Genomic DNA, 25,400 nt, shown 5'->3' with positions numbered 1-25,400 from the left:
ACTAGACTGTGCTCGATTATTTTAGCCTTTCTCTATCTCAGGAAGACAAATCGAGCTGAATCATCGCGAGCTCAGCGTATAGTTTGACCGATTTACTGCAAAATGGTGAGAAATGTTCATATTCTATAACTGACCGATATTCTGCTGATAGATACTTTATTTTGTATAAATAGTTCAAACTATGAGAGAATGAAGATCTTTCTCTTTTCGTAAGAGTATATGTGTGAATGAAGAGAATGAGTAAGCGAAAGATCATGCTAACATTATGAAAGACAAGCGTACTAGAATAAACACACCCTATTTAATGAATTTCTGCTGTTTATTGGCTGCCGTTAGTAAATATACTTGAGTCTGGTTGTGTAATAAAACAATATAGCAGTTATTCTGTTGAGAAATCAAGTTTGTCCGCTTCTCATTTAATGAGTTGAGAGGCCACAGGTTTCGCTTTCATTGTTTCCTCACATCATGAACACACATTGATCAGAAACTAAATTACACTACAGTTACAACTCAACATTATATCAGTTAAACGCAGAAATCACATTTAACTATAGGCGATGAGATGTTTGCGTTAAGCAGCAGAGATAACAGAATCTGAGAGCAATTGACGGAATTATCATTCTGCATATTAAATTAAATCTAATAAATAATCAAATTAAAATTAAATGTATTTTCTCTCTTGATTATGAGAGATTTCATTATCTCAGCTTCATGACATTTGTGAATTAATTTCTCTGTTCGTTTTCACAGTTTCGAAATCAATATGACAACGATGTGACTGTGTGGAGTCCTCAGGTAAGCACAGTTTTAACATCTGATTGACAGATAAGTGTTGTGTTAGGTTTGTGTTTGTTTATTTGTTGGTATGATTGTGTACTCAGGGTCGTATTCATCAGATTGAATATGCGATGGAGGCTGTGAAACAAGGATCAGCCACTGTAGGGCTCAAATCATGCAGTCATGCGGTTCTCGTGGCCCTCAAGGTACACTACACATTAAGCACACATTATGCATGTTCACTACACCTTATTACACATGCCCACTACTTTATTTTATACTACACTACAATATGGCTGTCAATTGAGCAGAGAAATTGAATTAGAATTTTTTCAGAATTAGAATTTTTACATATTTTCACATTTTTAATAATATTCAAATTTTATGGTCAGATGATTCTTAAACTGACGTTGTTTCCTTATTCCACAAGAGGGTGCAATAAATATATAAACCATACAGCACTGTTATATTAACTCAAAGAACATTCCTGGCTGTTAAAAAAAAGAGCAATTTATTTTCAACTAATGTGCATAAAGTAAATAAAACGTTTTAGTCAGTCCATATTCTCAAATGTTAAGTCAAAAGTAAAATGAGAGGGGAATACGCTTCAATAGACAGATTACATGGTGTTACACTTGCACTGATGCCACAGTATACTACCCAAGACACAAGCTATAGTAACAGTGAAATACCACATTGTTTTTTTTATTCACTACAGTTGAATGTAGGGTAGCAATATTCCCAGATAGCAGTGGTGTTTGGCTGAACATGGTGGTGAAGCGGCTAAGACTATCAGCCCAGGCCAGGGGCTGTTCAAACAAATGGAACACAACAGAATGGAACGAATGGAACACGAGAATCTCGAGTTACACATTTCCAAATTGAACATCTTTCCTGACAAAGCGTTTAAAAAATGTATTCATTGATTAATCTGAGAAATGCTTCTAAGAGAGCAAGATAAAATTGTCAAGTACCTCCACCTACTGTAAGGGGCTGATCACACCGAACGAGTCACTTTTGCAATCATCCATTGATTTTTCTCTGTAAATGTGCACTAGACGAACGTCTTCGTTTTTGTTTATTTAGCGTCTCATGCAGGAGCACTGTTTTTAGATGCTGTGTATATTTAAAAAGAACTATAAAAGGTGTCTAGCCTTTTTAGCACAAGAATGCGATCAATCTGAAGTCATATTCAGTTCTTGGCAAACATCCAAAATTCAAATGCACAGTTTTAGCATTCAAATGTGAATTGTTTTTCTTAAAGTTGATGAATATTCACTAGCCCTACACGAAGTACATTATAACACATTAGATGTGTCCACTACACTAGGTTTGCACAATGAGGGATCATTTGTTGAGTTATGTGAATAGTGTGAATTGTGTTTAAATTTTGTGTCTGGCTCAAAAGAAAGCTGTTGTGTTGTAGAGAGCTCAGTCTGAACTGGCCGCCCATCAGAAGAAGATCCTTCATGTGGACAATCATGTGGGCATTTCCATTGCTGGACTGACGGCAGATGCCAGACTTCTCTGGTAAATCAATCCAAGTAACAGCAGCAGTCAATATTTCAACATCTCCTGTTATTTTTTAAAACACAATCATCATGCTCGTGATATGAGAAATGTGCATTGTTAGCCTAGGAAATCTCTCAACATCCCTCATGCCAGCTGAAAAGTTGATGTTACAGAAAAACCGTTTTAACAGGCTGGTTGATGTTTTTGAATGACGGTGTCTCTCTTTCCCTCGACAGTAACTTCATGCGTCAGGAGTGTCTGGACTCCAGATTTGTGTTTGAAAGACCACTTCCTGTTTCTAGACTGGTCTCGCTCATTGGAAGCAGTATCCTTTTATCTGAGAAGAACAATTAGTATTGCCTTTATATACAGTTACTTGTAATGTTATTACATTAATTTGTGTTTTTAGACTATCCTTGAGCTGTAATTTTTCTTTAATGATGTTGTAGAAACTCAGATTCCCACCCAGAGGTATGGCAGACGGCCATATGGAGTGGGGCTGCTGATTGCAGGATATGACGTAAGTACAGGGTACTGTGTCCATTTTCGGACCTCCTCATACTTCTGCATCAGTTTTCAGCCATCATACAGAACAATATTGTGCCTACATACTAAAACATGGTACTGCTGTTGTTATTTTGCTGATGCCCATCTTTGCAGAAGTGGAGAGAAAGACAGAGGTGAGCCTGTATGTCTGTCATCCCTTCACTATTCTAAATATATATATGTGTGTGTGTGTGTGTGTGGGTGTGTGTGAGCCTGTATTTATCACTTTGTGGGGACCAAATGTCCCCATAAGGATAGTAAAACCCGAAATTTTTGACCTTGTGGGGACATTTTGTCAGTCCCCATGAGGAAAATAGCTTATAAATCATACTAAATTATGTTTTTTGAAAATGTAAAAATGCAAAAAGTTTTCTGTGAGGGTTAGGTTTAGGGGTAGGGTTAGGTTTAGGGGATAGAATATAAAGTTTGTACAGTATAAAAACCATTATGTCTATGGAAAGTCCCCATAAAACATGGAAATACTACATGTGTGTGTGTGTGTCTGACAGCTCTGGCTGTACAGAGCAAGCCCAAAGCAAAACGGCCAGTAAGTGTGACACCCATGGGTAAAAACAAGTTTGAACCTGCTAGTTAGATGTCGGCTTTAAAATACCATTATGAGACGGATTTTAGACCCAAGAGAGTTCATTTAATGACTGGGCTACCTGGTGCTACCTCGCAGAAATAGAAACCAAGTCAAAGATTGAATGCTGTGTCGCTGTTGGGACAAAAACACAGATTAACATGAAAATATATCTTTTATTGCAGCATCGCATCTGGTTAGGAAATGGTGTGATGTCTTTTTTTTATGCTGTTTATTGTGATGCTGTTATGTTGGGATGTGCACAAGTAATTGAGTTATCGTTCTGCACCAGCTACTAAAGTATTAAAATCACTGATTCTAAAGCAAAACCAAGTTATATTACAAGACAATACTTGTAATATTTTGATTCTTCTAGTCTATTTGTGTTCGGTTTTTGTTGGATTCATACAAACCAATGGACAAGGAACTGCTTTTATGTGGGAAGATACAATGAACTCTCAAGCTTATCAGACCAGTATGTGTGTTAAATCTCTCAGCACAGGCAGAGCGCATTTTATAATATATACTTTTTTTTTTTTTACTGAATAATAACACGTGAAATTATAAAAATGTCATTAGCCTTGCATATAGACTTGCATCAATGTGCCAAAATATTATGACCACTCAAAGTTGAAGCAAATAACGTTGATCATCTCCTAACAAGGCCGCATGCCAAGATCTGGGTTTCTGGGAAAAGTTGCTTTTCCACAACATTCAAAAAAATAGACGGCAGTCTTGGAATTAGCCCACAATACAAAAAACATATAATTTCTGTGCACCAACAATCATGCTACGGTCCAAATCACTGAGATCACATTTGTTCCCATTCTGATTGTTGATGTGAACATTAACTGAAGCTGCTGAAATGTATCTGAATGATTTTATGCACTGCACTGCTACAGTCTTGTACAACCAGGCCAGAAACGTACTGACTAAAGAGATCAGAGTGGCTAAAAGAAGCTAATCTGAAAAGCTGTAAAAAGCCAACAATCCTGCATATGTGTGAGAGGCCTGAAGGACATCAAGCACAAGACACCACCCCTTGCTCTGTAGAAAATAAACAACTGGCTGATGACCTGAATGGGTTTTACTGCAGGTTTGAAAAGTCCAGTCTCACACCCCTCCCCTGCTCTGACCTTCACTTCACATACCCACTTACACCTCCTGCAACCCCCTTCCTGCTACTCAACCTGCACTTATGGTCTGTGATGAGGTTTTGTGCCGGGGCTTCAAGAAGAAGAAGACTAGGAAAGCTTCAGGCCCAGATGATGTTTCACCTGCCTGTCTGAAAGTCTCCACTGACCAACTGGCCCCATCTTCACACAGATCTTCAATAGATCACTGGAGCAGTGTGAAGTTCCATGCTGCTTCAAAAGCTCCACCATCATTCTGGTCATGAGTCATGAGACTGGTCTTGATTGATTCCGTGGTTCATGCCGAGAACAATGATACCAATTCTGACATGATCAAGCAAACTTCCTGTCCACCATTTTTAAATGTTTTGAAAAGAGACTTTTTAGAATTTCTCCTAGACTGTTTGTCCACTAGACTTGTAGACTGTTGCCTGCATCATCTAGAGGCACTCACGACAAAAAGTTATTCACAGAATTTTGATAAACCATGCCTTTTTCGAATGGCTCTTCAAGGAATTTGACGAAAAACGCACAAAATTGAACTTGAGGCTGTATCTCCACAACGCTTGGATTGGGACGAAACTTGGTATGTGTCATCACCATTAGGTGCTGAGGTTACCTGCAGTTACCTGTGTTTTGGCACACTGCCAGGTGATAGAAAAATGGCTATTTTGGCTTATACAGTCAGGTCCATAAATATTGGGACATCGATACAATTCTAATGTTTTTGGCTCTATACACCACCACAATGGATTTGAAATGAAACGAACAAGATGTGCTATAACTGCAGACTTTCAGCTTTAATTTGAGGGTATTTACATCCAAATCAGGTGAACGGTGTAGGAATTACAACAGTTTGTATATGTGCCTCCCACTTTTTAAGGGACCAAAAGTAATGGGACAATTGGCTGCTCAGCTGTTCCATGGCCAGGTGTGTGTTATTCCCTCATCCCATTTACAAGGAGCAGATAAAAGGTCCAGAGTTCATTTCAAGTGTGCTATTTGCATTTGGAATCTGTTGCTGTCAACTCTCAATATGAGATCCAAAGAGCTGTCACTATCAGTGAAACAAGCCATCATTAGGCTGAAAAATCAAAACAAACAAAAACATTAGGTGTGGCCAAATCAACTGTTTGGAACATTCTTAAAAAGAAAGAACGCACCGGTGAGCTCAGCAACACCAAAAGACCCGGAAGACCACGGAAAATAACTGTGGTGGATGACCGAAGAATTCTTTCCCTGGTGAAGAAAACACCCTTCACAACAGTTCGCCAGATCAAGAACACTCCAGGAGGTAGGTGTATGTGTGTCAAAGTCAACAATCAAGAGAAGACTTCACCAGAGTGAATACAGAGGGTTCACCACAAGATGTAAACCATTGGTGAGCCTCAAAAACAGGAAGGCCAGATTAGAGTTTGCCAAACAACATCTAAAAAGCCTTCACAGTTCTGGAACAACACCCTATGGACAGATCAACTTGTACCAGAGTGATGGGAAGAGAAGAGTATGGAGAAGGAAAGGAACTGCTCGTGATCCAAAGCATACCACCTCATCAGTGAAGCATGGTGGTGGTAGTGTCATGGCGTGGGCATGTATGGCTGCCAATGGAACTGGTTCTCTTGTATTTATTGATGATGTGACTGCTGACAAAAGCAGCAGGATGAATTCTGAAGTGTTTCGGGCAATATTATCTGCTCATATTCAGCCAAATGCTTCAGAACTCATTGGACGGCACTTCACAGTACAGATGGACAATGACTCGAAGCATACTGCGAAAGCAACCAAAGTGTTTTTTAAGGGAAAGAAGTGGAATGTTATGCAATGGCCCCAAAGTGTTTTTTATGGGAAAGAAGTGGAATGTTATGCAATGGCCAAGTCAATCACCTGACCTGAATCTGATTGAGCATGCATTTCACTTGCTGAAGACAAAACTGAAGGGAAAATGCCCCAAGAACAAGCAGGAACTGAAGACAGTTGCAGTAGAGGCCTGGCAGAGCATCACCAGGGATGAAACCCAGCGTCTGGTGATGTCTATGCGTTCCAGACTTCAGGCTGTATAGAGCCAAAAAGATTCGAATTGTGTCGATGTCCCAATATTTATGGACCTGACTGTAACTTTTGAATGCTTTCCTGCATGATAACCATCATGCCCAGATACTACCTGAGCAGTTTCAGAACAGTGCCACATACTGGACAAAAATTCTAAGAACTAGCTATATTTTTTTACTTTTTCTAACAACTCATACACTGTTTTCATCTGACTCTAACCAAAAACATGTCACAAAGCTTCTTTTGCTGCTCTTGCATTTTAATTAACGAGTAATCAATTACTCCTTTTTTGTTAGAGTACTCGACTACAAAATTACTCCAATGCCCATCCCTACTGTTAAGTCCAAGGCCATTTCGTATTATGCCATTTAGTCTGATTCAGTTTCGTCGGAAGTATGGCTGCACAATTAATAGCAAGCAGTAATTACAGGTAAAGTGACTATAGATGATCTACCAAATCACAAGCTCTTTCGAAGTATATTTGCAATTTGACTAACACTTCAAGCTCTCTTCAGAAGCTCTCCACTGACCAATACCTGTTTGACTTTCAAACACGCTCTGAAATACGTAGCCGCAGATTCTTACGAGTATTGTGTGTCTGCTGCTCTGATCTAGTGTATTACGCATGAGGCTCAACATCATAATGCGTTGTTTCAGTGGTTCTATGATGGATACTCACTAATTCCATCTCTGATGACGTTTTATCACAGAACAGCTGTGCATGTGTTTGTGCAGCTGTGTTTGTGCGTGTCGCACATATAAATGTTTTATATTTAAAACGCTTCAGATTTACTTCAGTTGAACATTTGCATTATTCCAAATATGTTTGGTCATTAAAAGTTTCTAAACAAATTTCAAGTAACTCCATGTCACCGGGGTTTTTTGGACCGAGGAAGAGATGAGATGTACAGTCTATATGCATGTACAGTTTAGAAAGTGGAGCACAAAGCTGTTGTCAACTCAAATTAAACCGAAACAACAACAACACACTTCCTTCAGTTTTCTTCCTAAATAAAGTCTTAAGACCACAGAGCAATGGCACGTGATAAATTATTACTAAAATATATTACTATTGTATATTGCAATAAATATAATAATAATTTAAAACATTTGTCTTTTAAAGAGAACTCAAGTGAGAACACTCTACAGAGTAACTATTTGTATTAGCATGGGCAAAATATTACTTAATTTTGGTCAAATAGGAATAATTTAATAGTTTGTAGTATAACAACTTGTTGTAATATTTAATATTATATTAATGTAATATTTATTTTTAAATGTCTCAAATTACATAATAATCTTGATTAATAATCATGATTAAAGTTTTGAGCTAATCTTGATTATTATATTAATCATTATCGTGCAGCCCTAATTTGTTGTCTTCCGATTGCATTTAGTTATAATGCCGTTCTGTCTGATGGCTAAGAACTGATGCTGAGGTATGAGGAATTTCTAAAATAGACACCGTAATAGGGAATGATGCTCATGTGTCAGCATTACATGTTCACCTTAAGCAATGCTATATTATTTGAAATATGTGTTTTTAACAGGACATGGGGCCGCACATCTTCCAGACTTGCCCCTCTGCCAATTACTTTGATTGTAAAGCCATGTCCATCGGCGCTCGCTCTCAGTCCGCCCGCACGTATCTGGAGAGACACATGGACTCATTCTTGGACTGTAGGTTTACTTCATTTACAGTAACAATCGATACACTTCCAAATGCATTATCATACACAATATAAAGTGTTCACGTTTCAAAATGTCTGAATGCCATTGCATTATGTAACGAAATGTCTGGGCAAGTGAGACTTATTTTAAAGAAAGAAAGGCACAGGTTTCAAGCAACACATTTGACAGAAAACTTGAAATGCTAAAAAATATAATGTGTAAAATGAAGATACTTTGTTTGTCAGTGTGGTCACGGTGAATGTGCTGAACTCCACCTGTCGTTAATCTGCTAGGACAATGGCGCAATTTAAAGATTACTGACTTCTACTAAAAATCACCAAGACACCAGTTGATTCAAAGTCATTAACTCTTTCCCCGCCAGCGTTTTTAAAAAAAAGTTGCCAGCCACCGCCAGGGTTTTTGACGATTTTCGCTAAATTTTAATGGCCCGCAGAATATTTTCTGCCATGAATATATGAAGATGCTATATATCAAAATAAAGATCTGGGCCTCTGCTTATAGGCAAAAAAAACTATTTTATTTTATCTTCATTTGTTCTTTTTTTTATTGCGACTTGAACAGAGGTAGGTTTTGTCAAAAAACAACATTTCAGACAAAAAGCTGAGAAAAAGGCATGTTTATGTCTGATATTTTGAGCTTCTCATACTCCACTTCTTCATGTTTGAGACGATCGCATTCTGTTTCTTTGATCAAAGAGTTGCGTACTCTTTCAAAACATGCGCAGGGGTCTTCCTTACCGTATAACACCTAAAACACGGAAACCCGGAAAATTACGTGTTTGGCGGGGAAGCGTTTTTTCATAAAACACGGAAAATTCCGTGTTTGGCGGGGAAAGGGTTAAATAGAAATCACTCAGAAATGTCAAGTCAGTTCTGAGAAAAGTTTCAGCAACATTTGTTTTTTATTTTGTGATCCAATGCAATGACATTCACACATTTCGGCACACAAGCCGCTGTAAATGCTTTCTGCATAAAGTTTCAGCATTGTATGTTGTAGCAGAAGTGATGTTCATGATGTGTTGTTGACAGGTAATCTGAATGATCTGGTGCAGCACGGTCTGCGTGCATTGAGGGAAACTCTACCTGCTGAACAAGATCTTACCACAAAGGTTTGATATTTCATCCTCTGTAACCTGTGGGTTTACTCACTTTCATTATGATCGTTTACACTGTTTATCTGTTGAAACAAATAACATGTTTCTCCTGTAGAACGTGTCCATTGGCATAGTGGGAAAAGAGATGGAGTTCACCATCTATGATGATGATAATGTTGCATCATTCCTTGAGGGTCTGGAGGAGAGGCCACAAAGAAGGGTGAGAAATGCTCAGTCTTTCTAAAAAAAAAAAAATATTATTATTTGAGTGTTTATGAAAAATAAAGATATGAGGCTCCATCCATGGCTTACCTCTTAATGAAAGGGCAAGCACTTAATGGACAAAGTTTCCTCCCTGTGTCATTCAGATATTCATAAAGATTACTTTAATCATTAAGAGTCTAATAAAAGGAAAACAGTATCTGTTATGGAGTAGGAAACAAACATTTTCACTAACAGTCCCAACTCAGTAAAGTGGTCTACTCATGGGTACAGTCTGAATATTACAACTAGTATTTTTTATTATATATAATATAAATATATTGATTGAAAAGTACACAACCGAGAAAAACACAACACATACACATCAAATTAACATTTAACCCCAACGAACACCCCTGTGGTCACATGTAATAATACACGCACACACAAAATGAAAAATTACATATATAATAAACATACATAATTAAACTAAACTTCCCTCTCCCCATCCCCTCTCTGAAAGTCCCCCAAAACACTAAATAATGAACCCATTTCCTGACAAACAAGTCCCCCCAAACCCCAACCTTCTATTTGCCACCTCCTTGAAAGCTGCCACCTTCCCCATCTCCGCACACCACACGGGAAATGACAGCGCTCTGTCCAACTTTCAACCCCTTTAAATAATTTGTCTGCCAATCATGATACTGGTCAAAAAACAATTTTTTTATGTTTATCCCCCAAATTTATGACCGCCCCAAGTCTGGGGAAAGGTAAAAGTTTGAGTCCCAAAATGTCTCACAAACAAATTCTTGGATCTTAACCCCCCAAAAGGCATGGGTTGTGTCTCCAACTTCTGATTGTTATCACCAGCAGGTGGGTGTGCCTTTAAGACCAAGCCTGTATAATCTAGAGGGGGTCCAGTAGAATCTTTGTAAAATCTTGAATTGCATAAGGCGCACCCTTGCATCTCTAGATGCAGACTTTTTTTTTTTTTTATCCTAGCCCACACTCCCTCCTCCAATACCAAATTTAAATCTTCCTCACATAATCTCTTGAGAGAACTTGAAGCTCCATCCCCCAGACTCTGAATTAGCAGGGAGTAATACACTGATGCCTCATGACCTTTTCCAAAAGCAGTATCTGCCGCTTTATCAAATCACTTTGTCACACGACCATATAGACAGTAGGTTAAAGTCTTGTATGCAGTTCCGAGCAACATAGCAGTCATGACAGTGATGAGACATATACCAATCACAATAAACAACATATTTACACAACAAAATTTACATGTCAAATGTACACTGTGATGCAGCCAGTCAGGATGCTCTCTACAGTGCTGGTGTAGAACCGTGTGAGGATGTGGTGGTTCATTCCAAACTTCCTCAGCCGTCTCAGGAAGAAGAGGCGCTGGTGAGCCTTCTTCAAAATGGCCTCAGTGTGGACGGACCATGTAAGTTCCTCAGTAATGTGGACACCGAGGAACTTGAAACTGCTGACTCTCCACCGGTGCTCCATTAATGGTGATGGGGCTGTGTTCTCTGTCTTTCCTCCTGAAGTCCACTACAAGCTCCTTGGTTTTACTGAGGTTGAGGGAGAGGTTGTGCTCCTGACACCAGCATGTCAGAGTGTGCGCCTCCTCTCTGCAGGCTGTTTCATCATTGTCAGTGATCAGACCTACCACCGTTGTATCGTCAGCAAACTCAATGATGGCATTGGAGCTATGTGTTGCCACACAGTCATGTGAACACAGCCCTGTGGGGCTCCAGTGTTGAGGGTCAGTGATGAGATGTTGCTGCCCATTCTAACCACCCGATGTCTGCCTGACAGGAAGTCCAGGATCCAGCTGCACAGTGAGCCGTTTAAGCCCGGAGTTTCACATCAAGCTTGGAGGGCATTCTCACATATGTGTTCCTTTTTTCCAGGTGGGAGAGAGCAGTGTGTATTGTAGTTGCAATGGCATCTTCAGTGAAGCGGTTGTTGCGGTAGGCAAACTGCAATGGGTCCAATGAGGTGGGCAGCACAGAGAAGATGGGATCTCTGATTAGCCTCTCAAAGCATTTGCTGATGATGGGGGTCAGAGCAACAGGACGCCAGTCATTTAAACAAGTGATTTTTGATTGCTTTTGTACAGGCACAATGGTGGACATTTTGAAGCATGTGGGGACTACAGACAGGGAGAGGTTGAAAATGTCTGTTAAAAACACCAGCCAGTTGGTTCGCGCACGCTCTGATGATCTGAATGCCATCTGGACCCGCGGCTTTACGGCTGTTCACCCGTCGGAAGGATCGGGTTACATCCGCAACAGAGACGGAGAGTGAACCATCCCCTGTAGTGTCGGCCGCGAGTGCTCTGTCCGCGAGAGCGGTGTTATTTTCCTCGAAACGAGCATAAAATTTATTAAGCTCATCCGGGAGAGAGGCAGCGGTGTTCACGGCGGAGTTTTTATTCACTTTGTAGTCCGTGATGATGTTAATTCCCTGCCACATATTTCTAGAGTCGGTGGTGTTGAACTGTCCTTCAATTTTGTGCCTGTACTGGAATTTGGCTGCTCTGATAGTGTTACGGAGGGCATAACTGACTTGTTTATGCTCCTCCGCTTTCACGGAATTAAATGCGGAGGTCCGCGCATTAAGTGCTGCGCGAACATCGCTGTTAACCCATGGTTTCTGGTTTGGGTAGATCCGTATTGTTTTGATCGCAACAACATCCTCTACGCACTTCCTGATGAAACACGTTACACTATCAGCGTAAACCTCGATGTCGTCATCAGTGGTGGACCGCGTGATCAAAATAGTCTTGTAGCATAGAGTCTGATTGGTCCGACCAGCACACGATCGTTCTGAGGGTGGGTGCATTGTTTCAGTTTCTGCCTGTAAGCGGGCAGAAGCAGAACGGAAAAGTGGTCTGATTTGCCAAATGGGGGGCGGGGGTAGGGATTTGTAGCCGCCCCGGAAAGGAGAATAGCAATGGTCCAAAACCCGGTCCCCTCATGTGTTGAAGCTGATGTGTTGGTGGTATTTTGGAGCGATTGTTTTAAAATTGGTCCACGGTAACAATGAACGCGGCCTCAGGGTGTGTGGTTTCCTGCTCACTTATACTCCCATACAGTTCCTTGAGTGCCCAGTCTGTGTCCGCTTGTGGGGGAATGTACACAGCTGTGATAGTGACCATTGTGAATTCCCTCGGTAGCCAGAATGGTCAACACAGAAGCATGAGAAATTCCAGATCAGGAGAGCAGAAAGACTTGATAAAATGTGCGTTCCTCTGATCACACCATGATTTGGTGTTGAGGAATTTGAAGTCCGGTTTTCGGTGTGTAATTGCAGAACCAATGTCCAAAAGCATTTGTCTGTTGTATACAATAAGTCAGACAACATCCAAGAAAAAAATAAATAAAACTGCAAACAAAACAAACAATAAACTGCTGTGTTGTATCGGAGCTTGCAACGCAGCAGCCATACTCGGCACCATCTTGAGTACAACCTAGGGGGGTGTGCTACTCCCAAAAATAGTGCAGAGCAGAAGGCACAGCTGTAAATGCCTATAAAACTGAGATCTGGGAATCCCAAAATGTTGAACCAAATTCTCCAAAGATCTCGACACGCCACTCTCATACTGGTCACCGAGTGTAGTAACCCCCCTCACAATCCACTCTGACCAGCTGAAAGGAGACTTATTAATACATAATTTAGGGTTCAGCCATTTGCTTGAGACATTTAAAAAAATGTCTGAATTAAACACTCTGGACACATTTGTCCATATCGAGTGCATTAAGAGATAATGGGATATAACTTCTCCGATTTGTTTAATAGAAAGTCTTTGCAATGTTTAATAGAGTGGCTTTTGCCACTCTTTCAGGTGGAAGTGGCCAATGAGCAAAATGTGAGATAGAATGCGTGATAATAAAACAAAATCTTAGGTAGGCCTAGCCCACCTGTGTCAATCGGACTATGTAACTTATAAAAATGCAATCTAGGATGCTTACCATTCCAAATGAAGGACTTCAATATTAGGATATCAAATTGCTTAAAATAAGAGAGGGGGACATCAACAGTGAGATTGCAGCAGGTAGTTGAATTTTAACATTAAAATAACATTAACCTTCCCAATCATAGAGAAATGAAGCCCACCTTCCCACATTGCTCAAACCTTTTTTTAAGGGGTCAAAATTAACTCTTAACTAATTCAGACAAATTTGCTGGGAATAAAATTACCAAATACTTAATGCCCTGTCTTGGCCACTGGATGGTGCCTGGCTGAAAAGCTGTTACTGGGCAGTACGCTGTCAGAGCCAAAGCTTCAGATTTAGACCAGTTGTTTCTGTATCCCGAGAATTTAGAAACTGAATTAATCAATGGAGGCATAGCATAGATCTAGTGGTGTCAGAGAAGAAGAATAAAATATCTGCGTAAAGCTTATGCGCCATACCTCCCTCACAATTAAATTGGTTAGCCAAAATGTTTGACTATTTTAATGTCTAGCTGGATCAGGTAAATTGGATGATAACACTTACACTCACTTGGATCTTTGTCATTTTTAAGAATCGGACCGATCCGGGCTTGTCATGTTTGGGGGAAGCTTTCCATTCTTTAATGATTCCGTATACACTTCTAACAAGAATGGAACCAGTTCTGTAGTATACAATCTAAAAACTCAGTGGCAAAGCCATCTGGCCCCGTAGACTTGCCTGTAGGTAAGGCTTTAATTACCTCACCAAACTCCTCCGTTTATCTAATTTTTTTGCTAAATCGTCAGTTTAGGGAGTTCTAATGGTTCCACAAAGTTTCTAATATCTTCATCAGTAGACGAAGATGTGGAACTATAGAGTTCAAGATAGAATTCTTTAAAAGCATTATTAATAAGCATTATTAATATCTATGTAAACATTTCACCACCAGCAAAATTCACTGAGGGAATTGTAGAAAGACTCTCTGCTTTATATATCTAACCAAAAGCTTCCCTGCTTTGTCCCCCGACTCGAAGTATGACCGTCATGACCTGAATAGCCAAAACTCCACCTTCTGCAACAAAATAGTATTATATCTGTATTTCAATCGGGTTGGTTCTCTGAGTCATCTGACAACATTCGGCGCTTCAGCTCTGCCTTGGCACTTTTAATATTCCCTTCCAACTCCACAAGTTCTCGTGCTTTGGATTTTTTGATGAATGAGGCATACTATATGATCCAACCCCTAAGAACTGCCTTAAGTGCCTTCCAAGCCTTGCCCACAGAGGATACTGAGGACCAGTTAGTCTCCATATAAACATTAATTTCAGCCTTTAACATTTGTTGGAAATCAGGATTTTGCAAAAGAGATACATTAAATGCCACTGTTGCTCTAGGGGGCTCACACACTTTTGCTTCAATATGATCAAGGTCCATCAATAGATTAAATTCTGCTCCCAATATTATATCATGAGGGGTGCCAACGGCTTGCAGAATCCCTTCAAGATCTATTATAAAGCCCTGATCATCAGCGTTAGGTGTGTAAATATTAGCCAAAATCAACCTTTGCCCTTGAATTTCTGCTAAAACAATAATGACTCTTCCTAATTGATCTTTAATCTGTTTGAGACATTTGAATTGATGATGTTTACTTATCAATGTAATGACTCCCCTGCTCTTACTTGAGTCAGCACTAAAGAAAACATGTCAACCCCATATCTTCCCAAAATGTTCAGCTTCCTTTGGAGAAAGATGCATTTCTTGAAGAGACACTATCATATTTCTTACGTTTAAGAAAATAAATAACCTTCCTTCTTTTTATGGGATGTCCTAACCAATTCACATTCCATGTGGAAAGAGACAGTCCATTCATATGAGCAAATTACATTTACATTTTGACATTGTGTCAAAAAATAAAATTCTTAAAGACCACATTCCAACATTAGTGCCACAATCAAACCCCAAACTTCCCCCCGAAACAAACAAACAGAAAAAAGAAAAACGTGCGCATTAACCCCATGCACGACGGTGCCAACAGGCGTCCATCCCTCCAATCTCAGAGCCACATATGTCTGCAACAACTTTGCCGTCGGATTGCTCAAGTCCAGTGTTTCTATACAAATTGAGACAGCATTACATAACAGAAAATGATCTATAAAACAAACTCTAGCCAATAGGCAGAATAAACACAAAGAATGTTCAGTGAGCCAGCTGTTCATGAGTGCATCAGATGACCTAATCCTTCCAATGTCCTGCAAAAAATACTCCACAAAACAAACTCCAGCCAATAGGAGGCATAAAAACAAGGCATGTGCAGATTCATCCACCACTGTCCAGGGGTGTTATTCTACAAAACAAACTCCAGCCGCTAGGCAGAACCAACACAAAAAGAAACAAAAAGGCACCCAGCTTCCTCAGACAGTCAAGTGAAAGTTCAGTGAGTCAGGTCCACTAGGCAGTAACATGAAAATCACAAAATGGCTTACTCACCCCATTATCTCTATTAAGTACAATGCTTAATGTGGGCATGTAATATTTTACAGCCTTACTTGGTATCTATTCTCAATTTAGCCGGAAACATCAGTGCAAAAGCGACCTTCCTTTTGATGTAAGAGTTTCTTGCATTCCTTGAATCGATCACGGTCGCTAGCGGGTTAGCAGCTAAATCCTTCTCCGATGACTCCAGATAATCTATCCATTTCTCGACATCCCCAATTCTTGTAACCAACTGTAACCGAGATTTTCGTTTCCATCACAGTGATCGATCGACGTATTACAGCAAGATCCTCCTTCGTCAGCATCACTGACATGCTGGACAGTTGACGGTGAATTTCTCCCTCCGCACCTTTCAGACGGAGTCCCTGGTCTGTGGCCCTGTCTTGGGTATCTTAAGTGTTTTAATGTATTCAGAGCCCGAGAATTTTGAATTCTTTGACATATTGACTTCATAGAACATATATGTAGCAGGATGTATCAAATCTCACCGTTTTAAGACACAAAAATAATTAAAAACTAGCAAAGTGTGCAGAGCTCGCCGTTCACACGTCCGACCCCCGCATGGCACCACGCGACTATTACAACTAGTCTTATAGAAATAAGGTGTTTATTAAATTAAGTTTAGTTTGATGTCACATAGAACCTTATAGTAAAAATCCTGCATAGAGTTAAAATGTGTTTAGATGATGAAAAATAACTTATCCAATGTAAACATGCAATTATGTAATAAACCAACTCCTTTATAACCCTGTATATAGCAAATGCAAAATAGAAGTTCTTATTTGTTTCTTTTGATTTTGGAGTACAATAAGATCAGGGGCCTGATGGATGAATGTTGCACACCAGAAAAAAAAAATATGCATTGAAATGTGTGTACGCCACGCATACATCGCGATTTATAAAAACAAATTGTGCGAATTTTATGTGTGTGTTTTTCACACTGGTTTGTGTGAATTTGTGATCCTAATTGGCCAAGTAATTAACTGAAAACTGATTATAAACACTTTCATTTAATACACCACATTTAGAAAAAAGTATTGAAATACAGTGTATCCGGAAAGTATTCACAACGCTTCACTTTTTCCATATTTGTTATATTACAGCCTTATTCCAAAATGGATTAAATTCATTATTGTCCTCATAATTCTACAAACAGTACCCCATAATGACAACATGAAAGAAGTTTGTTTGAAATCATTGCAAATCATCATCCTTGAGTGGCCCAGCCAGAGCCCAGACTTGAACCCGATTGAACTTCTATGAAGAGATCTGAAAATGGCTGTGCACCGACACTCAGTGTTGCCAGATTGGACTAAATATTTCCAGCCCAACTACAGCTTAAAACCCGCCCATTTCAAAAAATACCAGCCCAAAATACATACTGTTATTAAAACTGTTATACAATAAAACACACAGAATTTATTTTCTTATTAAATAACCAGATTAACAAATTGCAGAGCACCATGCTCGCGGCATATTTCCAGTGCATCTTTTTTAAAATATAAATAATAATTTTAATAAAACACAAGGTCTACATCGGAAACCTCAGAAGGGGACAACATTTTTTTATTGTTCTTGTGCTACTATTGTCAGAACTACAGTTCTTCTCTAATAGGCCAATTCTGAAATCATTTCATTACACGTTTCTTTTTGCATTAGTGCTTAAAAATGTGTGCTTTATTTACAACTAATTAAATTTTTTATATTATTATTAAAATTATTATTATTTAACTTATAGACCACTGGGCGAATCGAGATGAATTCTCTTTTTTTTCCTTTTAATTTTAAATAAAATAACGACTGAATTATACACTGAATCATCACTAGACACTACATCAGCTACCTGTAGCCTATATGTTATTAGGTTTAAGAAATGATCAAACATGACATCAGAATTGTACAGCAAAATAAAAGTGTGCTATAATAGCATAAACACGCTTACCTTTTAATATGGAGTTAACGTAGAGAATCTCCGCAGAACTGATGAAAACGTCTCTATTATAGAACAATTATAGGACTATGAAATTATAGAACCAACTTTGTACAGTCACAACCAGGTAGATTAATAGATCGTTGAGTCAAATCTCTCCAGCAACTGCCTGGGAGGTTTGAACGTTGCCGAGATAAAGCCATTTCTGACCAGGCCAGTGCGCACATCCATGATGCTGGAGAGTAGCGGTAGTCCCATACGATTCCTAGTGTCATCTTTTAAAAGCGAGACGAGGGAAAATGCTCGCTCAACATGGGCATTGGAAACAGGCAGAACAAGAAGTCTTATGGCAACTTGAGCCAATTCCTGGAAACGCTTGTGCCCCCCTGCATCTTTAAACGCTTCGACTTTGAGTCAAAACTTGTCAATGTCCTGCTCATCAGAGAAGCTTGCGGTTGTCACATTCCTCCACTGCGATTCTAATGTACCAATGGGGCACGAGAAAAGATCAGCTGGCAAGTCCTTTACTCCAGGCCTATTTATAGTGGACATAACAGATTTCGGGCAGATGAGCTCCAGTTTGCGCAGGAATTCCATTGAAACAGGTAAACACAATTGGTACTGCTTTACAAGTTCTTTCAGAAAATCCATACAACGCGAAGCAATTCTCTCCTTCATGTCTGGGGCTAACGTACTTTCCTCCAGTTTGCCCATAAATGTGGTACCCAGGTCCACATCCAGAGGGGATAGGAATATGCCAGACTGTGTGAGGTCAAGTTCACGGAGCTGCTTGTGATTACGCAAGACGCTCGGTTTGAGAATGTGTCTAACAGTTGTCATGTACAGCCTTTCCAAGTCTGTAAACACACCGAGAGTTTTTCCTGTTTCTAATTAAAGCATTTATTTACAGCTTTGATTTCCATCAGAACAGGTTGAAGAAAGTACATGTAAAGGAGATTACTTTTGTCATTGTACATTTCCTTTAAAAGCCGGGCAGTATAACAGTGTTCTGTACTTGAAGCCATGTTAAAGTGCAATGTGAGGGCATCTTTTTGATCCACAATGCAGTTAATGCAGTCAGCCATCACAAGCCAACGGGTACAGCTTGGACTTATTAATTTCAAGGGGCAGCCCCCGTTATTAATAGTCTTGTATATGTTCTTGTATTCATACTGCCGCTTTGCTGAATGAGCGAACCAGTTGTAGGTTTCTCTAACCATGTATTCTATGTTGCTCGGAAGAAGCTTCACTGCTTTATTTGCAACGATGTCAAGTGAATGGCAAACACAGCGAATAAGCTGCAGGTTTGGCTGTATTTGTTTAAGTAGGGTGAAAACTGAGTGTTTTTTTTCCAACCATTATGCTAGCACCATCTGTGGCAATGCCCATCATGTTTTTAATCTGCAGGCCGTTCTTTAATAGAAAAGCAACAACAGTGTCTGATATGGCTTTAGCATCAGCATCTGTCAGCTCCACAAGTCCAAGATATGTACTGACAAACTTGCTGTGTTTTTTTTGAGTGGTATTTCACACAAATGCAAAGAAGTTTGTTCACGGATATGTCAGTGCTTTCATCGAGATACAGGGAATATGGAGACTCACCAATATCCTCCACAAGTTCTTCTCTGAAGTGTAGCGCGAGGACAGATTTGATAATAGCTGTGCACTTTGTCCGGTGTATTTGGAATGTTCCCATCTCATCTTTCAAAATGTCTGACAAATCGTCCACCGCATGTATTGAACTGTGACAATAATGTAGGCAGCAATTCTAATTTCCCAGCGCTTTTGGTCATCTTTGATCGGACACTGCACTGCTCCCGCTGGCACAGTAAAAGATTTTACACTTGGTGCACAGCGCGATTTGTGTTTTTTTGTGTTAGCATGCTCTTTCAAATCGTTGAACTGTGCTCTGATTTCTGATTGACAGTATTTACAAAATGCCTTTGACTCATCGCCTACCACGGGTGCAATCCATGTTTTCAGAGACGGGTCACTCTCCCATTCCTTTCTGTAGGACTTTTTATATTTACGCCACTTTGGCATGTGAATGATGAATGATGATGATAAATGCCGTTTTGACGATATAACGAATAGAACGATTAGCCTACAACAACCCGCCAATCAAGCTTGAAGTCCGATTGGACAGGATTCCCCTGAACCTTATTGGCTAACCTGAACATACCTAATTTAAACGTCATCCTACATTATATAATTTATTTTATAGTTCGTTTTCATGAAAAATATAAAAAAATACTGTTTATAGTTAAAAATAAAAACCAGCCCAAATTTTAAAGACCCGCCCAATGCATTTTTTTCCGGTCAGACGTGACCAAAAGGAGCCCGATTGGGCGGGAACCCGCCCAATCTGGCAACACTGCCGACACTCCCCATCCAACCTGAGGTCCTTGAGAGCTTGAGAGGTCCTGCAAAGAAGAATGGGAGAAACTGCCCAAAAATAGGTGTGCCACGCTTGTAGCATCATACACAAAAGACTTGAGGTTGTAATTGGTGCCAAAGGTGCTTCAACAAAGTATTGAGCAAAGGCTGTGAATACTTATGCACATGTGATTTTTTTTTTTTTATTACATTGTTTATTTTTTTTTAATTTATAAATTTGCAAAGATTTCAAACTAACTTCTTTCACATTGTCGTTATGGGGTATTGTTTGTAGAATTTTGAGGAAAATTATAAATTTAATCATTTTTGGAATAAGGCTGTAACATAACAAAATGTGGAAAAATTGAAGCGCTGTGAATACTTTCCGGATGCACTGTCAGCATTTGATTCAGAGTAATAGTTCATTTTTCAGCTGATATTAGACTATATACATCTTATGTACCTAATTGATGCGCTGCTTTTGGAAGACTTTCCCATGGTATCATAGAGGGGGAACGTACTTTAATGAAAGCGAGGATTTCTTGGCTCGTGGTATTTTTTTTTACAGAAATCACGTCCAGAGGTAAAAGACAGCATTCGAATAAAGATAAATCTGTTATGCGCACTTGACTAACTGACGTGGCATGGACAAGTAACACCGACAGTATAATAACAGACACTGCCGGAAACATTCAGTAGTCGAACAGACCATGGCAAAGAGTGTGCTGGTCTGCTGTCTGAATAGTTCTTATCAGAACCACAGAACTGTACAGCCACTCAAAGGTACAGCAAATGTGCTTCCTGCCCCATTTACCATTTATCCTGACTAATGAAAAATATTATGAAAAATACCATGTCATCTCACAATTTTAGTATTTAAAAAAAACAATAATCTGATGATGTCTGATGTTTCACACTGCAAAAATAAATGTATATAATTTTCTTTGTTTTGCTTATATACAATATATATTGTTTATATATTTCTATATATTTATTAGGGCTGTCAATCGATTAACATTTTTAATCAAATTAATTACATGGTGTCCCGATTAATTAATAGTATATACAAATATTTGCTGAGAAAGCCCATCATATAACAATAATTCAATATATATAATGATTATACATATTTATATCAATATATAATTATACAGTTATCTTTAAATATTTAAAAATTGTATATATATATATGTGTGTGTGTGTGTGTGTGTGTGTGTGTGTGTGTGTATAAAATATTCAGATAATTACAAGGCATTATATTCCTTTAGCAGAAGAGTTAATCCTTGATAAGACCATACACAAAACGGCTTTAGAATACAATGTATTGTTTACTAGAAGAATAGAATCCTTTATTTTGGTCACACATTATACACACAGTTTTTTGCATATATACAGTGAAATGTATTAGTTTTCACATATCCCAGCTAAGCTGGGGTCAGAGTGCAGGGTCAGCCATGATACAGCGCCCCTGGAGCAGATAGGGTTAAGGGCCTTGCTCAAGGGCCCAACAGTGGCATCTTGGTGGTGCTGAGGCTTGAACCCCCAACCTTCTGGTCAGTAACCCTGAGCCTCAACCACTGAGCCACCACTGAGTGTACAGCTTGTATAACAATGTAAATTTGCTGTCCCCTCAACACACTATTAATGTATAAACCACTGGCAACAAAAGTGAGTACACCCCTAAGTGAAAATGTCGAAATTGGGCCTTATTAGCCATTTTCCCTCCCCTTTACATTGTAGCAAAGTGTCATTTCTTCAGTGTTGTCACATGAAAAGATATAATCAAATATTTCCAAAAATGTGAGTGGTATATGGTCAGGCGAGTTTGCTGGCCAATTAAGAACAGGGATACCATGGTCCTTAAACCAGGTACTGGTAGCTTAGTCCTGTTGGAAAATGAAATCTCCATAAAGTTGGTCAGCAGCAGGAAGCATGAAGTGCTCTAAAACTTCCGGGTAGACGGCTGCGTTGACCTTGGACCTCAGAAAACACAGTGAACCAACACCAGCAGATGACATGGCACCCCAAACCATCACTGACTGTGGAAACTTTACACTGAACTTCAAGCAACGTGGATTCTGTGCCTCTCCTCTCTTCCTCCAGACTCTGGGACCTTGATTTCCAAAGGAAATGCTAAATTTACTTTAATTAGAGAACATAACTTTGGACTACTCAGCAGCAGTCCAGTCCTGTTTGTCTTTAGCCCAGGCGAGACGCTTCTGACGCTGTGTCTTGTTCAAGAGTGGCTTGACACAAGGAATGCGACAGCTGAAACCCATGTCTTTCATACGTCTGTGCTTGGTGATTCTTGAAGCACTGACTCCAGCTGCAGTCCACTCTTTGTGAGTCTCCCCCACATTTTTGAATGGGTTTTGTTTCACAATCCTCTCCAGGGTTCGGTTATCCCTATTGCTTGTACACTTTTTTTTCTACAACATCTTTTCCTTCCCTTCGCCTCTCTGTTAATGTGCTTGGACACAGAGCTCTGTGAACAGCCAGCCTCTTTAGCAATGACCTTTTGTGTCTTGCCCTCCTTGTGCAAGGTGTCAATGGTCGTCTTTTGGACAGCTGTCAAGTCAGCAGTCTTCCGCATGATTGTGTAGCCTCCAGAACTAGACTGAGAGACCATTTAAAGGCCTTTGCAGGTGTTTTGAGTTAATTAGCTGATTAGAGTGTGGCACCGGTGTCTTCAATATTGAACCTTTTCACAATATTCAAATTTTCTGTGATACTGATTTTGGGGTTTTTCATTAGTTGTCAGTTATAATCATCAAAATTAAAAGGAATGAACACTTGAAATATATCAGTCTGTGTGGAATGAATGTATACATTATCCAAGTTTCACTTTTTGAATGGAATTACTGAAATAAATCAACTTTTTGATGATATTCTAATTATATGACCAGCACATGTGTATGTGTGTGTGTGTGTGTGTGTGTGTATACACTCACCTAAAGGATTATTAGGAACCCCATACTAATACTGTGTTTGACCCCCTTCCGCCTTCAGAACTGCAATTAATTCTACATGGCATTGATTCAACAAGGTGCTGAAAGCATTCTTTAGAAATGTTGGCCCATATTGATAGGATAGCATCTTGCAGTTGATGGAGATTTGTGGGATGCACATCCAGGGCACGAAGCTCCCGTTCCACCACATACCAAAGATGCTCTATTGGGTTGAGATCTGGTGACTGTGGGGGCCATTTTAGTACAGTGAACTCATTGTCATGTTCAAGAAACCAATTTGAAATGATTCGAGCTTTGTGACATGGTGCATTATCCTGCTGGAAGTAGCCATCAGAGGATGGGTACATGGTGGCCATAAAGGGATGGACATGGTCAGAAACAATGCTCAGGTAGGCCGTGGCATTTAAACGATGCCCAATTGGCACTAAGGGGCCTAAAGTAGAAAACATCCCCTACACCATTACACGACCAGCCTGCACAGTGGTAACAAGGCATGATGGATCCATGTTCTCATTCTGTTTACGCCAAATTCTGACTCTACCATCTGAATGTCTCAACAGAAATCGAGACTCATCAGACCAGGCAACATTTTTCCAGTCTTCAACTGTCCAATTTTGGTGAGCTCTTGCAAATTGTAGCCTCTTTTTCCTATTTGTAGTGGAGATGAGTGGTACCCGGTGGGGTCTTCTGCTGTTGTAGCCCATCCGCCTCAAGGTTGTGCGTGTTGTGGCTTCACAAATGCTTTGCTGCATACCTCGGTTGTAACGAGTGGTTATTTCAGGCAAAGTTGCTCTTCTATCAGCTTGAATCAGTCCGCCCATTTTCCTCTAACCTCTAGAAAATCAACAAGGCATTTTCGCCCACAGGACTGCCGCATAAACAAGTCTTAACTCTATATTATGTTTCTCTGGTAAATTGATCATGTTTAAAGGAGGTTCAGATACTTATAACTAAAACAAGACATTATTTTCAGCAGCAGCATTTTTAAATATATATATATATATATATATATATATATATATATATATATATATATATATATATATATATACACACTTCTTAGCTGTCCATCGTGTACGATGATGACGCTTGCTCCGGGGGTGGGAGGGGGGTGGGTTTAGCGACCTTGTCGCTGGTGCCACTTCTCGTGGGCGTGGAGTCCGATCCTTGAGCCGCACACTCGTCCGCAGATGGAGCAAGGGAAACCCACACACACACACACACACACACACACACACACACACACACACGCGCGTAACGTATTATCGAAGTATGCACACTTAGGATAACTTCTACAGCAAGTTTTATACATGACACACTGTGACATTTTCTTGACCGGTTTTGTGAGAATTACCCATTATGTAACATAAAATTAGCATGAATATTAGCTATTTTTAAAATCATTAAATGTCTGATGAAAGTCACTGAAATCATACAGCAGTGTCATCATTTTGATAATCTGTTGAATTGATCTTCAATTTAAAAAATTATGAACATTTATTAATTGTAATATTTATGTTTGTGATAATTTACTAAGCAATTTAGCTTGCCCTGACTGAGAGATGGCCTCATTTATCCTAAATCAACACACCTGTTACCCATTCTGGATTTATTTTGTTTTAATTTTAGAAATTGCATTTTGTTTATAATGTTTATTGCTCAAATAATGAATTGACATGATTTATGTGAGGTTTTAAACTGTAATAAATGTCAAATATGAGCTCATGTATTGTAAATTGTAGGGAGAACTTCTGGGGTGGGCAAACAATGTTTGCAGGCAGATATTTGACACTGATGAGGTTGATGTTGGTTGTGTTTCACAGGTGGCTCAGGCAGCTGATGAAGCAGCTCCTGCTGTACCTGATGAACCAATGGAGCACTGAGATAAACTCATCATACACATGTCTGTTTCACTTCTGAAATAAAGACCTGTAGCATTTAAACTCATTACGCATTGTACATTAGACAGTAAAACATTGCTTTTCTATCTGAGTTATAAGGAATAATAAAACTGCTTGTGGTTTCTTTGATCATGATAAATGTGGATTATTGCTTCAGCATCACATGACACTAAACACCTGACAGTCAAAACAAAC

General features: G+C 39.4%; 1 protein-coding gene across 1 annotated transcript; it reads left to right on the top strand.

The window, feature by feature from the left end:
* Positions 1-25,331, top strand: psma1 (proteasome 20S subunit alpha 1). Its single transcript, XM_052119189.1, has 10 exons — positions 1-105; positions 751-795; positions 882-983; positions 2,204-2,307; positions 2,526-2,614; positions 2,739-2,809; positions 8,151-8,280; positions 9,321-9,400; positions 9,501-9,605; positions 25,128-25,331. The coding sequence occupies exons 1-10, from the start codon at positions 103-105 to the stop codon at positions 25,185-25,187; spliced, it is 789 nt and encodes a 262-aa protein (XP_051975149.1). The 5' UTR covers positions 1-102; the 3' UTR covers positions 25,188-25,331.
* The last annotated feature ends 69 nt before the right edge of the window (positions 25,332-25,400 follow it).

Source organism: Xyrauchen texanus, chromosome 46 (genome assembly GCF_025860055.1).
Source record: "Xyrauchen texanus isolate HMW12.3.18 chromosome 46, RBS_HiC_50CHRs, whole genome shotgun sequence".
Classification (NCBI taxonomy): domain Eukaryota; kingdom Metazoa; phylum Chordata; class Actinopteri; order Cypriniformes; family Catostomidae; genus Xyrauchen; species Xyrauchen texanus.
The sequence above is the reverse complement of the archived record's forward strand: the minus strand, read 5'-3'. Positions and strand labels throughout refer to the sequence as shown.

Bases quoted from the DNA above. Each gene is read 5' to 3' on its own strand.
- psma1 (XM_052119189.1), top strand. The intron at 2,615-2,738 runs GTATCCTTTTAT...ATGATGTTGTAG, and splicing joins GGTCTCGCTCATTGGAAGCA to AAACTCAGATTCCCACCCAG. The intron at 8,281-9,320 runs GTAGGTTTACTT...TGTTGTTGACAG, and splicing joins CATGGACTCATTCTTGGACT to GTAATCTGAATGATCTGGTG.